The sequence below is a fragment of the Triticum urartu genome, chromosome 6A, assembly GCF_056163025.1.
Source record: "Triticum urartu cultivar PI428250 chromosome 6A, HENAU_Tu73, whole genome shotgun sequence".
In the NCBI taxonomy this organism is placed as follows: domain Eukaryota; kingdom Viridiplantae; phylum Streptophyta; class Magnoliopsida; order Poales; family Poaceae; genus Triticum; species Triticum urartu.
Window position 1 is genome coordinate 325335517 of NC_141878.1, and position 16805 is coordinate 325352321.

At 44.8% G+C, this 16805-nt stretch overlaps 1 protein-coding gene across 6 annotated transcripts; it reads left to right on the forward strand.

Moving 5' to 3' along the window:
• Nucleotides 1-14169: 14169 nt before the first annotated feature.
• LOC125512593 (potassium transporter 20) lies at nucleotides 14170-16320 on the forward strand. 6 transcript variants are annotated; one of them, XR_015608160.1, is made up of 5 exons: nucleotides 14171-14951; nucleotides 15040-15092; nucleotides 15213-15327; nucleotides 15636-15871; nucleotides 16032-16320. XR_015608160.1 is itself a non-coding variant. In XM_048677686.2 (4 exons), the coding sequence occupies exons 2-4, from the start codon at nucleotides 15051-15053 to the stop codon at nucleotides 15749-15751; spliced, it is 273 nt and encodes a 90-aa protein (XP_048533643.2). In that variant the 5' UTR covers nucleotides 14172-14951; nucleotides 15040-15050; the 3' UTR covers nucleotides 15752-16320. The 6 variants fall into 6 exon arrangements, 1 of the variants encoding a protein (XP_048533643.2); XR_015608159.1 differs by having other exon boundaries at nucleotides 14172-14951; nucleotides 16008-16320; XR_015608162.1 differs by having other exon boundaries at nucleotides 14170-14951; nucleotides 15641-16320.
• Nucleotides 16321-16805: the final 485 nt, after the last annotated feature.

Sequence of the window (16805 nt, forward strand, 5' to 3'; positions counted from 1 at the left end):
CGTGTGTTGTTATCGTTGTCATGCATCTCATATCATGTCATCATGTGCATTGCATTTGCATACGTGTTCGTCTCATGCATTCGAGCATTTTCCCCGTTGTCCGTTTTGCATTCCAGCGCTTCGTTCCCCTCCGGTGGTCATTTCTACCTTTGTTTCATGTGTGGGGATTAAAAGTTTCCAGATTGGACCGAGACTTGCCAAGCGGCCTTGGTTTACTATCGGTAGACCGCCTTTCAAGTTTCGTATCATTTGGACTTCGTTTGATACTCCAACGGTTAACCGAGGGACCGAAAAGGCCTCGTGTGTGTTGCAGCCCAACACCCCTCCAATTTGGCCCAAAACCCACCTAAACCTGCTCCATCATCTAGAGCGTTCGATCATGATTGCGTGGCCGAAAACCGCACCTCATTTGGACTCTCCTAGCTCCCTCTATGCCTATAAATAGACCCCCCCCGAAATTCGGATCTCCTTCTCTCCCAAACCCTAAAAATCCCCTCGCCGCCGCCGGACGAAATCCCGCCGACAGACGTGTCCGCCCCTCTCCCCCCGGCCTGTCTCCGCCTGCCACGTGGCACTCGGCGCTCGCCGCCGCCGCGGCCCGCACGGGCCCGAGGCCGGCCCTCCCGCGCCGCCTCCCGGGCCGCGCCCCGCGCCGCCGTCCTCCTCCAGCCCGCGCCGCCCCTCTCCTCGGCCGCCGCCCGCCGGATCTCCGCCGGCGCCGACCTCCGTTGCCGCCCGGCCCACTCCGCCGCCCGGCCGGCCTCACCTCCACGCCGCCGCCCGAGCTCCGGTGGTCGCGGCCCCCTCCTCACCGCCTCGCCCTCGCCTTCTCCTCGCCGGCCCCGGCCACCAACGAGCTCGCCGGAGCTACAATGCGTGTCGCCGCCTCGGTTCGCGCACCGGGTCAAACCCTAGATCCGGAGGTCGATTTCTTCCAAGTCCCTGATATTTTCCGTTCCAACTGCTCCTGTTCATGGCCCCGTAACTTTGCATCCGTAGCTCCGATTCATGCATATAGCATATCAAAATGTTCATATCAGAGAGTACATCATTTCATTCCATTGCATCATTTTCATTTGAGTTCATCTTGATTCCCTAAATGCTGTTAGAAGAGGGCTACTTGAGATAATTGTCAGATCTGCTGCTCCATTTAGCCTTTTGTCATTTTTGCCATGATTAATGTGTGCATGATATGCCCTGATGTTCTACATATGTTTTGTTAAGGGTTTTGTCATCTTTCTAGAGGTGCAAACCATGTATTTTTGTGATGTGTGTGGTGACTAGTGCAAGCTTGCAAAGTGGTGCACTTGTTAATTCTGTTTTCAGGGACTTAGCAATTCCACTAAGTCCTTGATCTGTTTATCTCATGATGCCATATGTTCATGTTGTTTCCTAGTGATCCGTGCCTCTTTTGAGGATGATCAGTAAGGATATTTTGTTAATATTGTAGTGCTCTATCCATCCATGTCTTTTTTTGCAATTATGGAGCACCCTAGCTTGAGTCAATCGAGCTCTACTTTTGCTACTTTGTGAATCTGGGCAGATTGTCAACTTGTTTGCAATTTTGCCGATGATGTTGTAGTTGATCCGTGCATGCTATGCTATTGTTCTTGCCATGTCTAGCTTGCATTTTGTGTATGCTTTATGGGTGTATGCTTAGCTTGTCATGACTTGCACCGTAGTGAGTGCATCGAGCTCGTAAACATGCCTACTTGAGTTATGTTTCAGCATGTGTCAGTTTTCACTAAGTCTGAAAACTGATTATGTTTTTGCTATGTTCACATGCTTGCAATTGTATTTTCTGATCCCCTTTGGCTCAAGGTCACTACTGGAATTTTGTTAAGCTCTTTGAGTAGCTCCATGCCATGCTTTACTTTGCCATGTTCAGGTCCTGTAGCATGTAGTTTTGTGGCTCCGAAGAGTGCTACCTGATCTGAAATTCCAGACAAGTGTTAATTTCACAAAGTCTGAGATCTGTTTGCCATATGCATTTTTGCCATGCTTGTTTGAACCTGTTAATGGATGAATTGGCCGTATCTCAGTGCTAGACTTTTGTTAAGAATCTTGAATGCATCCCTGCCATGTATTTTGTTGTCATGTTTGGGTGCTGTAGCATGTTCATCTCATTGCATTTAGTTGGCTACTTGCTGTAAATCGCAGACCGGTGCCATATTGGAATCGCTTGTCATTTCCAAACCGCAACTCCGATTCCGGCGTTCTTTATATCTTTTTCAAGAGATTTCATCTCATCTTTCCAGTGGCACACTTGGAATTCCAAGTTGAGGCCAGGTTCATGCGTTTCCTGTCATATCTTGCATTTTGCATCCCGCATCGCATCCCGCATAGCATATCATCTTTGCATCATCTTGTTTGGTCCTTGCACATGGTTGATTGTATCCTTGTTGCTTGTTTGTCTTGTTTGGGTAGAGCTAGGAGACGAGTTCGCTTAACGAGGAGCCCGTTGAGTTTGCTTTCGAGGATCCAGTCAACTCTGACAACTATGCAGGCAAGATGATCATACCCTCGAAATCACTACTATCTTTGCTATGCTAGTTTGCTCGCTCTTTTGCTATGCCAATGCTACGATGCCTACCACTTGCTTTCAAGCCTCCCAAATTTCCATGTCAAACCTCTAACCCACCATGTCCTAGCAAACCGTTGATTGGCTATGTTACCGCTTTTGCTCAGCCCCTCTTATAGCGTTGCTAGTTGCAGGTGAAGATTGGAGGTCGTTCCTTGTTGGAACATTTATTTACTTGTTGGGATATCATTATATTGCTATGTTATCTTAATGCATCTATATACTTGGTAAAGGGTGGAAGGCTCGGCCTCTCACCTAGTGTTTTGTTCCACTCTTGCCGCCCTAGTTTCCGTCATATCGGTGTTATGTTCCCGGATTTTGCGTTCCTTACGCGGTTGGGTTATAATGGGAACCCCTTGATAGTTCGCCTTGATTAAAGCTTTTCCAGCAATGCCCAACCTTGGTTTTACCATTTGCCACCTAGCCTCTTTTTCCCTTGGGTTTCCGGAGCCCGAGGGTCATCTTATTTAACCCCCCCGGGCCAATGCTCCTCTGAGTGTTGGTCCGAACCAGGCAGCCTGCGGGGCCACCTCGGGGAAACTCGAGGGTTGGTTTTACTCGTAGCTTGACCTATCTGAGTGTGCCCTGAGAAAGAGATATGTGCAGCTCCTATCGGGATTTGTCGGCACATTCGGGCGGTGTTGCTGGTCTTGTTTTAACCCATCGAAGTGTCTTGAATAACCGAGATACCGAGTCTGTTCGGAACGTCTTGGGAGGAGCTCTATTCCTTCGTTGACCGTGAGAGCTTGTCATGGGCTAAGTTGGGACTCCCCTGCAGGGATTTGAACTTTCGAAAGCCGTGCCCGCAGTTATGGGCAGATGGGAATTTGTTAATGTCCGGTTGTAGATAAGTTGAACCTTAACTTAATTAAAATGAATCAACCGAGTGTGTTACCGTGATGGCCTCTTCTCGGCGGAGTCCGGGAAGCGGACATGGTGTTGGAGTTATGTTTGCGCAGGTTGCTCTCTAGTTTCTCGCTCGCGCTTTGCTTCCTCTTCTCGCTCTCTTTTGCGAATAAGTTAGCCACCATATTTGCTAGTCGCTTGCTGCAGCTCCACTCATATTTACCTTGCCATACCTATAAGCTTAAATAGTCTTGATCGCGAGGGTGCGAGATTGCTGAGTCCCTGTGGCTCACAGATTACTATTACACCAGATGCAGGGCCTGATGATTCCACTCTAGGAGACGCGCTTGAGCTCAAGTGGGAGTTCGACGAGGACTCTCAACGTTACTATGTTTCCTTTCCCGATGATCAGTAGTGGTGCCCAGTTGGGGGTGATTGGGACCGTGTCGCATGTTGGGTTATCTTTTATTTTGGCGCCGTAGTCGGGCCATGAGTGTTTGGATGATGTAATGTTATTTATGTACTTGATTGACGTGGCGAGTGTAAGCCAACTATGTTATCTCCCCTTTTATTATCATATTACATGGGATGTTGTGAAGATTGCCAAACTTGCGACATATGCCTTCAATGCGATTATGCCTCTAAGTCGTTCCTCGACACGTGGGAGATATAGTCGCATCGAGGGTGTTACAGTCATGGTCTGGTCGTTGAACACAAACGAAGTATGCGAAGTTGCAGCTGTGGTGAACTTTTAATCTAAACAAAACCAAAAGTCAAAACGGTGCCCTAAGGGCTGTATATATGGAGGAAGAGGGGGGAATTTCGTGGCTGTTGGAGGAGGGGTCCAAAACCAACCCTATTTCTTGTTTCCCGACACATACGGGCTCTTAAAACTGCCTATACTCAAGCATTTCCAAATTACATGGGCCTCGCCCCAAAATAAGGCGACACAGCACCTATAATAGCCTCTGGACGAAATTTAGAAACCGGCATCTTGTATATTTCGTCCAAGCCTTCATACACTCATTAGTGTGGCTTCAAAGTCCTGAAATCATCAATTGAAATTCCAGTGTTGTTCCCCTTGCGCATGCCATCATCACCAAGTTTGATATTGCTCTAGTGTTCATCCCTCTTGTCCATGCTAGGCCCTTCATTTGTAAGCAAGACAAATGTATCCAACTTAGGCAGCATCATGTTCTCATGAACATTAGAATCATTACCAAGAAACGAAAGTACCTGGTAATTTAATTGGTGTGCGCGAGCTCTAGTAATTGGTCCAGTATGTATAGCAGCAGGGGCTGTGGGTATAACAATGGTATTGATGTCCTCATCACAAAGCTTCAAGTGATGCTCCTACAACATCAAGTGAGAAACAAGATTCCAATATAGAATTGTGCTGAATGGTCAAGAACTTCAACAAGTTCTACAAGAATAGAAGCAAATAGAGAAGCTCCAAGTCAAGATCCTACAATGACAAAAGATCTTATAGTCATGATCGTAATTACTACAATTGTGGAAGACCTGGACACTACTCCAATGAGTGTACGGCTCCCTACAAGAAAAGAGAAGATTCACCAAAAAGGAGAAGTAAAAGAGATGAATCGCCACCAAGAGAGAGAAGGAGTAGAGATGATCGTTATGAACGAAGACCCTCTCTTAGAAGCAAGGATTCGGATAGGAAGGACAAATCATCAAAGAGATACACAAGACGAAGACATCAATCTCACGTTGGTGAATGGGCTTCCGGTTCCGACTCCGACAACTACTCTGAGAGAAGCCATTACTCCGACTCCGAATATACTCAAGATGAAGGTGTTTCCGGTCTTGCACTTGTGTCATCCAACTCCTACGACATATTTGACTCACCAAATGAAGGAATTGGAAGATGATTCATGGCTAAAGGCCCTAAGGTATCACACCCCGAGTATGTTGATTTCAATAGTGATGACGATGATTTGCTAGGTGATGATGATTTACTTGTTGACAACACTAGTGATGAAAACTATGATGAAATTGCTAGTTTTCATGCTAATCAAGATGAAATGAATGACAATGATAAGAAGGAGATTGAGCGTCTAACTAAAGAACTAAACACTCTTAAGTTAGCTCATGAAACAACTCTAGAGGATCATAGAGAGCTCCTAAAGACTCATGAGAAGCTATGCTTCGAGAAGGTAAATTTAGAGCAAGAGCATGAGTACTTAAAAGCTATCAATGATGATCTTCAAAAGAAGAGTTCTTATCTTGCCAAACGTCTCCCCTTGTCTACTTATACGACACAAGTAAAATCTAGCAATAAGAACAAGAAAGATTCTTCCTCTAGTAGTAACAATAATCATGTTAAATCCAATATTGTCGCTTCTAGTAGTTCTCTTGATTCCACTAATGAGACTCTTAGCCAAGTTACAATTAAGCAAGAAAATAGCTTATTGAAGGGAATTATAGAGAAAGGTGTTTACAAGAGCCTTGCCGGAAGTAAGCAATTTGAGGAAATTGTACACAAGCAAGGAAGGCACCGGAAGAATCAAGGTGTTGGTTTTGAATGAAAGTTCAATGCCAATGGAGTTGAGTAGGAAGAAGATCGATACCCCAAGACGAAGTTTGTTCCTCAACAAGAGAGGTATGACCCCGCTTGTTTCAAGGGAACACAATCTCAAGATGATCTTCCACCACAAGACCACAAGCTAAAAGGAAAGGACAAGCTTCAAGAAGAGATTGATTCATTTGAAGAAGCTCCTAAGGCCATGGTCAAGTGAGTTCCCAAGACTACATCAACTTCTACTTCATCAAGTACGACTACAACTCCAAGGATTCCCATCAAGTTGATGTGGATCCCAAAGAAGAAGAACTAGAGAGTCTTTGAGGGTGACTCCGCCAACATACTTGACTCATATTCACTTTGGCGAGGACAAGTGCAATCAACTTTCATATCTTGCACTAGTTCATGGAGTCACAAACCCTCTTGTTGGTAAGTCAAGGGACAGGGTAATCTAATGGTTTCATGGACATCATCATAAGTGTGTTTCACTCTATGTCTATGGATATCCTTGTATGTTCCTTATGGGACTAACCCATGTAGGTATTGAAAGTACAACACTCTAATGGATTGCTCCAAATGATCTACATCAACATTGAGCATCGACATCTTCAACATCTCCATGAAGTCATCGTCGACAAAACCCAAGGTTAGTTCATCCCTCTTGGGGGGATATCACATCTAGGGGGAGCTTTGCTCTAAAAATTGAGCTAAAGCAACTCTAATGATGTGAACACAACAATGCTTTATGTAAAATTGGTAACCCCACTTGTGCTTAAACGACGAGTATGACCTATGATCATATGTTCTCATTTGACTGCTCGGTCAATATACTCGTATATAGATGACCTAGTCATCGCCAATTGCTTGATAGATGCTAGAGTGTATTTATATGCTTCGCCACATGTTTTATTTGCTATCTTATCGTGTGAGCATGTTGGTTGCATAATTTTCTCCATTCGAGGACATCCATTTGTTGTTTTGATTGTTTGGTTTTTCTTTTGCCAAATGTATGTACAAGAATGCCTAAGTACTCCCTCTAGCTACCTATGTTTTTTCTCGTCTCATACTCTCTTCATGCTATATCACAAAATTTGAACAAGTCACTTTCGGACCCTCTAGGTGAGGAGCACTCGAAGCCACCGATCCGTCAAGGGCTAACTTCCAAACCCTCTTAGTGATTCTCGGTCAGACCAACTTATCCAACTCAGTCTCACCAAAATCAGTAAGTTGATCTAGGTTTTCATCTCAGTTCCACCGATTAGAACGATTCGGTCTCACATAGTTGCAGCAACTGCTAACAATTTTGCATCTCGGTGCCACCGAGACGTTCCACTCGGCGCTACCGACAGCGCCTAGGTATATATACCGCGACTCGAAGTTTGGAAATTTCTTTAAAAGACTCGCACACGCCTCCCCAGCACTGCCGCCTCTAGGTCTCGGCTAGTGAGCCCCCTCCGCTGGTCTCCGCCGCCGTCAACGGGTATCTTCACCGCCGTTGCTGCCGTAGCGAATCATCACCGAGTTAGGCTACGGATTCGACCCTTTGTGCTATCCTTTACTCCGATTCTTGCACAAAGTATAGTGCCTTTATTATTCCCATGTATGAGATCAATCTATCTAGCAAAGAAATCCTTTAGAATAGATTTTATGCAAAAACTTAGGGTTAAGTTTCCGCCGAACCCATCTAGGACCGATCGATCTGAGGATTTCGGTCACACCAATTGGCCCTGGCCAATGCACTAAGTACAACTTGGTCTTACCGAAGTGTACTAATCGGTGAGACCGGAGTCACTTTCTTTGTGAAACCCTAGCACCTTAGAGTCACCAAACAGCATCTCGGTCTGACCGTAACTGCATTTTTAGACTCTGGTAGTTCTTCGGTGTCAGCGAGTTTGTCAAATCGGTAGCTCCAAAATGCTATCTGCAAAAAACTAAAGTGAATTTTTTGTTTCAATTTTTGCAAAAACAAGTTGTATTTTGTGATGCTCATCTACTCTATCCACACCCATCTATTCACAGGGTCAGTTGCAGCTATGTCAGAAGCCAGTGACAGTCAGAATAAGTCTGAAGAGCAGGTCAATCTCAGTCAAGGCACTAGTCCCTCTAGTAGCTATGATGAGGGAAGCGGAAGCACTCCCAACAACTTGCCTAAGGCAACTACTAGGAAAAGGAAGAAAAGAACTTCTGAGAGTGAAGATGAAGACTTTGTGATTGAGGAGGAAGTGACCTCGAAGAAAAAGGTGCTCAAGAAAGAGTATGCTACTACTACTGCCACAAAGCCAGGCCTTTCCAAGAAGGGTCCTGCTAAGAGGACTACAATGTCCAAGGCCAGAGCTTCAACTCAAGAAACAATGCAGTTTACTATTGAGCCCAGGGAGGATGAAGAAGCTGCTAGTGGTGGAAAGAAGAGGAAGGAAAGGGTCAGGAAGACCATTTCTAGAGTGATTGGTGGACCATCCATGATGAGGTATGAGGAGGAAGAAGAGGAGGAGGAGGAAGAGCATGGTGTACCTCCTCCCAAGACATAGAAGCTGGTGGGAGATGCTATCAAGACTGGGGCTGCTCCTTCAAAGCCCAAGTCTTCCCCTAAGCCTACAGCTCCAGCTCAATCCCCCAAATCAATAACACCAAAGAGATCAACAAGGAATATCTTAGCTGCAGATAAGAACAAGGCCCTAGTGCCTGAAGTTTAGGAAGATGATGAGCCACTAGTGCTCAAAAAACTGAAGCCCAAGATCCTAGATCATAATGATGATCATCCTGTGGCAGAGAATATGAAGTTGAGAAAGGATCACGGTCTGAAACTGTGGAGGCAGAATGATCCTTATGCCACAAGGAGAAGGACTATTGTGGACTATCGTTTTCATACCAGAGAACAATAGGACTTCTATGAGTCTGTCTTGTTCGACAAGAAGCCCATTGTTTGTGACACGAAATAGGTTGATTGGGAATATATTGATGAGAGTGAAGATTACTTTCCCCATGTGCATGAGAGCTTCAGGATGAATGGTGTTAAAAAGTTTGTTGGACAAGAACCGACAAAGTGGAACGATGAGATGATCATGCAGTTCTACACCACTGCCCACTTCTACCCTGATGGTAAGATAGTGTGGATGACAGAGGGCACCAGATATCAGTCAACAATCTCTGAATGGGCCAAGCTGATCAATGCGCCAAAGGAAGAAGAGAATGATATTGATTTTTATGGCAAGCCTAGGAAGGATCACAACTCCATGGCTAACATGTACAAGCCAATCCCTGACAAAGCTTTGGAGACTCACAAACTTGGATCTATATATTATCTGCTTCCTGGCTTGACCACGATGAACACCATCTTGAGGCACACTCTATTGCCCAAGTCTGGATATCACAGGATGATACGTGGTCACTCCATCAATTCTCTCCATTTTTTGATGTCCCACAAAAATTTAAAGTCATGAGTTTGATTTTTGAGACAGTGAAGAGGACAACAGCCGACCAGAAGAGGTCTTTTGGATATGCCCCACACATCCAGACATTGATCAATTCCAAGATGGGAACACCTGGGACATATCTGCTGGACAGAGAGCATCTACCCTTAAGGCCAGACTTTGAGGACAACTAGGTTGTCATGGATGCTTCACATCCTACTTGTCTTGATGCCCAGGAGAAGATTGAGAGAGCTAAGGCTGCAAAAGTAGCAAAGGCAGCAAGTGCCCCAGATGCTTCAGTTTTGAACCTCAAGACCAAGCAAGATCAACTTAGTTATCTGCTTGAGGCTACCGTGAGAATTGAGAAGAGGTTGGCCACCTTGTCTCAAAATCATAAAAGTCTTGAAAGGATCATTGAGACAAACATACATGACCTAGATGTGAAGGTCACAGACAATTGTGGAGAAGCTTAGGGATGATGCTGAGGATCGTGATGATAGAGCCACAATGAATACATTCTAGAGAGTGCCAAGGGCACAAAAATCATTAGTTGTGTCAGTTGCTAGAGACTCCAGGACTACCATCTCAGCACCTGCAGCCACTGCCGCAGTTGCCATTCCAGTGTCAACTCCTCCAGCTCCACAGACTTCCTCAGAGCATTTTGCAGATGGACTCCTCTCCATGTCATCTATGCACACCGGAGCAGCAAACTAGATGACCCCTTCAGGAGATCCCGGAGATCGTGCTTAGAGTGTCGTATAGCAGTATTCGTTTTTGAACTTTTTGGTACCTTGTTGCCAAAGGGGGATAAAGTGTATGGATCATAGGCTTCAAGAGAGAGTGCCTCTTGCTCTTTTGTTGGTTTCATTTGCCTTGCTACTCTTGCTAATTTGGTTGTTTGGTTGTCTTCCTATGCTACAATTTGTGTTATGCTCGTGAGATACTTATGTGATCATGTGTTTGATCATATTATGCTTAATGTGTGCTTTCATGACTATATCCATAAATGTTTGTGTATGATCAATCACTTGTATCCTTGGTGATGAGTACATGTTATTCAATTCTTATCATTTTGAGCGCTCCACCAAGATGTATGTGACATGGAAGAGTGACCCATGTTCCTAATTGATTGTGCGTTTGCATTCAAAAACAAATTTTAAATAATGCACAAATTTATGGGGAGCTCTTGCTTATCACATACTTCTCAAAGCAACGATGTATTTCATTCATATTATAATTTGTCTAAGCTTTGATCTATATGTTGTCATCAATTACAAAAACAGTAGGAGACTGAAAGTGCAACTAATCCCCGGGTGGTTTTGGTAATTCATAACAACATATAGATCATTAAAATAAAATCCATTCAAGTCTAATATTTTAGAAAGTTCAGTGAATGGCATGGCGTGGAATGGAGATGTGGACCCCTCAAAATGCTAAGGACACATATTGGCAAAAGCTCAAGACTCTTCATTTATATTTTAGTGATCCAAGATCCCATTGCGTCCATAGGAAAGCCAATACTATTAAAAGGGGATGAGGTGTTGCTTAATGGTCTACTTGCTCAAAATGCTTAGCGATATTGCTCCAAAGCCCTCAACCACTTTCTCATTCCAAATATGTCCAAAACCCAAAGTCAAGCTTGGCCCCACCAAAATCTTCTATCCAGCGCCAATGAGTTCATTTGACATAGCCATTGCCAGAAACGCTAACACTTCGGTCACACCGATACAAATCTCGGTCTCACCAAGATGGCCTTGCAAACTTGCTGTTGCATGTTGCATTTATTTTGGTCTCACAGAATTTGCGATCGATCACACCAAGTTGTCTTGACAACTTCTCTGTTGCACTATTGCTTCACTTTGGTCTCGCTCAGTTGATGCAATCGGTGCCACCGAGTTGGTGTTTTCCCTAAGCCCTTGCACATCGGTCCCACTGAGTTGTTCCAATTGGTCCCACCGAGATTCCTCACGTTCACATTTTGAACTGAATTGGTCTCACCGAGTTCTTCTATTCGATCTGACCGAGTTGGGTCAAATGTGTGTAACGGTTGGATTTCGTATGGAGGCTATATATACCCCTCCACCCCCTTCTCCATATGTGAGAGAGCCATCAGAACATGCCTACACTTAATGCTTACATTTTTTGAGAGAGAACCACCTACTCATGTGTTGAGATCAAGACATTCCAATCCAACCACAAGATTCTTGATTTCTAGCCTTCCCCAAGTTGCTTTCCACTCAAATCATCTTTCCACCATATCCAAATCTGTGTTAGAGAGTTGAGTATTGGGGAGACTATCACTTGAAGCACAAGAGCAAGGAGTTCATCATCAGCACAATATCTACTACCGTTTGGAGAGCGGTGTCTCCTAGATTGGTTATGTGTCGCTTGGGAGCCTCCGACAAGATTGTGGAGTTGAACCAAGAAGTTTGTAAGGGCAAGGAGATTGCCTACTTCATGAAGATCTACCCGAGTGAGGCAAGTCCTTAATGGGCGATGGCCATGGTGGGATAGACAGGGTTGCTTCTTCGTGGACCCTTTGTGGGTGGAGCCCTTCGTGGACTCGCGCAACCGTTGCCCTTCGTAGGTTGTAGTCTCCATCAACATGGATGTATGATAGCACCACCTAACGGAACCACGCCGAAAATCTCTACGTCATCATTGCGTTTGCACTCTCCAAACCCTTCCCTTTACCTTCATATGCAATGTTTTATTTTCTACTACTACACTCTTAGAATTGGATGTATTGGCTGACTGCTTAACTTGTGTTAACTGCTAAAATCTGCCCATAACTAAAATTGGAAAAAGGTTAGATTTTTATTTGGTCAAGTAGACTAATCACCCCCCCTCTAGTCCTACTTTTGATCCTACATAAACCAACTTCCGAGGGTTATTGACCATGCCGGAGCATGATCAACCTGACCATGAAGGTCTATTTCCTGCAAGCAAACAAAGAAAAAGCAAGAAACTAAGATTGCAATTTGGATATTGCGAATATAAGATGAAAGCTTTATTGATCAAGGTGCGGTTATGTAGCATCTTGTCTGGTCGTCGAACACAAACGAAGTACGCGAAGTTGTAGCTATGGCGAACTTTCAATCTAAACAAAAAGCGAAGTCTAAATGACGCCCTCAGGGCTGTATATATGGAGGAAGAGGGGGGAATTTCGTGGACCCTTGGAGGAGGGGTCCGAAACCAACCCTAACTTTATTTTTCCCATACATACGAACTCTAAAAACAGCCTATACTTCAGTATTTCAAAATTACATGGGTCTGGCCCAATAATAAGGTAACGCAACACCTATAATAGCCATTGGACGAAATTTAGGAAGTGACATCTTGTATATTTCGTCCAAGGCTTCATGCACTCATTATGGTGTCTTCAAAGTCCTGAAATCATCACTTGTAACTCTGTTCTTGTCCCCCTTGCACATGCCATCATCTCCATGCTTGATCTTGCTCCAATGTTCATCCTTCTTGTCCAAGCTAGGCCCTTCATTTGTAAGCATGACCAATATATCCAATTTAGGCAGCATCATATTCTCATGAACATTAGAATCATTACCAAGAAACGAAAGTACTTGGTAATTTAATTGGCGTGCACGAGCTCTAGTAATTGATGCAGTATGTATTGAAGTGGGGGTTGTGGCTGTAACGATGGTATTGATGTCCTCGTCAACCTAGAGATTCATCAGCAGACATTTTGTAGCTGTAAACGGAGTATAGGTGCAAAGAATTTGAAGAGGTAATATGCGTTCTCAGAAATTTTTCAAAAATATCAAGTTGAGGAATGTCTTGAGGAATTTCACTAAGTGTTCTTGACTCAGGTTCCAGAATTCTACAGATTTGATAATCCACACAATTGAGGAATCTTGAGGAAAATCATAGCTTAGAGAAATAAATCAAGGGATAGAAGTTTTGCGGTGTTTAAGTGATAGATTGTTGTAGAATATAAACACCTTTTGAGGATTTTGTGAAAATCATAAGGATCAAAATAGGGCAGTAAAATCAGATTTTAATTACACATTATGAAGAACACAACGAACTGGAGTTAGAATGGAGAAGTTCGTCAGTCCAGATCTCCCGCGCCCTAACTCGGCGGAGGAAGACAGCTACGGCGGCGGCGGAGTGAAGATTTCCATGGCCGACGCGAGTACGATGGCGAGGTGGTCAAGACAGTGAAGCTCTTCCTTTTCGGTGATGATGAAGCTTAGCGGCGGTGCTAGGTAAAAGCTAGAGCGAGGAGAAGTGGGTCGAGCGGAGTGAATGAAGGCAGCGAAAGGGGAGGGGTATTTATAGGGAAGGTGAAAAACTGAACGCCCGAAGAGTTTGGACATTCATACCCCTGACCCTTGCTATCCTTTCGACATGTGTCACACTTGTACTGACTACTTGAGATCATGGGGATCGTGGGTGAATATTATAATCTAGCTGTGGGAAGTGGGATAGGTTTGAGCGGCAACTGCTAAAAGTTAGATAGGAAAATTTTAATATTTCGTTCGCAAATTCTTTAGCTATCAAGGATACAGTGAAAATTTTGAACAAGTTTCAAATAGAACACATATGAAGAATTTATGTATAGACTGGGTTAAGTTTAGCATCAAAGGGAAATGGGTCCGATCACATTCACTTAAAGGAAAAAAACCAACTTAAAGAATTAGTAATAAATGAATGCTGTTGAGGATTGAAAACTCACATATATAGAGTTATTCTGATCACACCGTGCGTATACAGGGAGGATCGAGTTGTTCCCGAGATTCTTTCAGCAAAACCAGAAACTGCCCCCACCTTGGGGGAAAAAAAGAAACTGCCCCCACCTCCCGCATCTTTCTCCCCAACCCCAATCCACCTCTGCCGCCGCACTAGGCCACCCACCCACCGCACTCCACCACCCCGCACCGCCATCCACCTAGCCACCACCGCCCCCGCACCGCCATCCACCTGGCCGCCGCCGCCCCCGTGCCGACCTCCAACCGCACCGCTGCGGAGTCGGGTCACCAACCGCGCTGCCGCTAGAGCCCGGTCCACCAACCGCGCCGCCGCCGGAGTCCCGACCTTCAAGCACGCTACTGCCGAGCCTCGACCACCAATGGCGCCACCGCCGGAGCCCCAACCTCAAACCCCAACGTTGCCAGGCCACGATAACAAAAGCGTGCCATCACCACCCCCATGACCCATGTCATTGGCGCCCCTCCTCCGCGGCCGGCGCTCTCCTAGCCCATGGTCGACATCTATCCTCCTCCGCGGCCAGCGCCCTCCCTCCCCGCGGCCGGCGCGCTCCTTCTCCGCGGCCGACTAGCCTCCAACTCCGTGGCCGACGCGGTCCCTCCTTGCAGCAGCTTGCCCCTCCTCCATGGATGGCCTGCACCAGCTGCCAGAACTCATTGAGGTGGTACCCTTCATCCTCGACCTTCAATTACAGGTCACCAACGACGCTACAAAGAGAAAGGTCAGCATCTGGCCCTCTAGAAGTTCAGTTTATTGATTCTCTGAAGTTTTTACATTCTGGACTACGTCCGAAGGAATGGCAAGTAGGCGTGGCTCTCTCTCAGGGGCGTCGTCCTCTTCACCATAGGCACGTACTCCAACTTCAGTCAGATGATGCCATTCTTTCTCTTTCTTTATACTGATCGTTTCCTTGCGCAACGTACGTACTCCTGCAGGCACGGAGGCCATGTTTGCTGACCTTGGCCATTTCAACATCAAGGCCATTCAGGTTCGCCACTAGCTACCAGTTTTTCACTCCATTATTTGTACTATTGACCTGTAATACATTAATTCAGAGCAGTTCCATATGCATGGACTGAATGTTTCTTCATTGTCTGGGCTCTTGCAGCTGAGCTTCAGCTTCATCACCTTCCCATCTGTGGTGCTATGCTACATGGGCCAGGCATCCTACCTGCACAAATTCCCACAAGACGTCGGCGAGACCTTCTTCAAATCTATCCCAGGTACTACCACTGTTTTTTATAGCTACAAGAAAATCATTTTATTCTGTAAATCTCCTGCATATGTATGGTGCCAGACTGATTATAACCGTGTATCTTTTGCAGGGCCCTGCGAAGTTTAGTTTTTTGATTTTCTGAAGTTTAGTTTGTTGATTTTCTGAAGAAATAGGTTGCGACGTGCTTGGTCCGGTGGTGGTACATGGTCCGGACTGTGATGTGTTGAGCTAATCTCCAGTAGCTTGTGAAGCATGATGCTAACAAAAAATGTATAGTAGTTTATGAACCATGATGTTAACTAAATATTTTTGCAGCTCAGTGTATTGCTGCTGGAGCTGGTTTCCGTGCAAGAGCCTGCTTCAGGGATTCCTTCCTTGTTGACACCAGCGGAGGCGCTCATGACACTGGCGCTGTAGTACATGACCAATGACCATGCGGCGCCTGACATGTCTTCGGTCATCGCCAAGGTCTACAATCTCTTCCTGGAGGTGTAGGATTGCACCGACAAAGTTCCACATCCTCGCCAACATCTCCATCTCCATGGCCCCAGGTGAATTCAGTTTAATTGCTTGCTGGCGAACTTGTGTGGTTGCTCATCGTAGCATTTGGAAGTGACATGGAATTGTTGGTAGATTAGTTGGTTACCCCTCTCATGGCTATCACATGTTTCTGATGCTAATAAACAGATGAGTGCTCCTCAACTCATGTAGGCTGCAAACACCTACCAGGAAGCTTCGCCGCCCTGCTGCTAGCACAAGAAGCGCTCGTGAGCATATCCTGGTGCGTTGCAATTTGGTGCAAAATTGAACCGAGGGAGCACCAACCGTCCAAAAATGTGTATTTCTACCTTTTTTTCTTTCAGCTTATGGTGAGAACAAAAGAGAGATACAATATGAGTTCTTTTATATTAATGAAATGTTCGTATGGCAACAAGCTGAGAGAATATTTGAAAGTATTTCTTTTTCTTGTTCGATTGCTTTCGTATTTATCATATGAAAATATTGACTTGACGTTCGTCCAGATATCCCCCGTTTGCAACAAGTTGAGGAAATGATTATTTTTCTTGAAGTTCAAAATTGCGAACTCAGCTGTTCAACGATGCGAACCCATGTCGTTCAACTCCCGTGACCTCTATTGTTTCTAAAAAAGATTTTTCCTGTTTTTGATTTGAAGTTATAAAAAAAGGATTTCCCCTATTTCTAAAAAACCTAGAAGGTCAAATTTAAATAACGGAGTGGTTCGATGTTTTTTTATTTATTACAAAACTTGGATTGTTTTGCACTAATTGAAAATAAAACCAAGAAGTCCAAATTAAAAGATGAAGCAGTTCGATATTTTAAAAAAGACCATTTTCCTCGTTACTATAAAAAAACCAAGAAGTCCAAATTAATAAAATGGAGCAATTTGATGTCTATAAAAAACTTAGATTCTTGTTTCTTGGAAAATAAAAGTAAGACGTTGAAATTTAAATAAAAAAGCAGCAC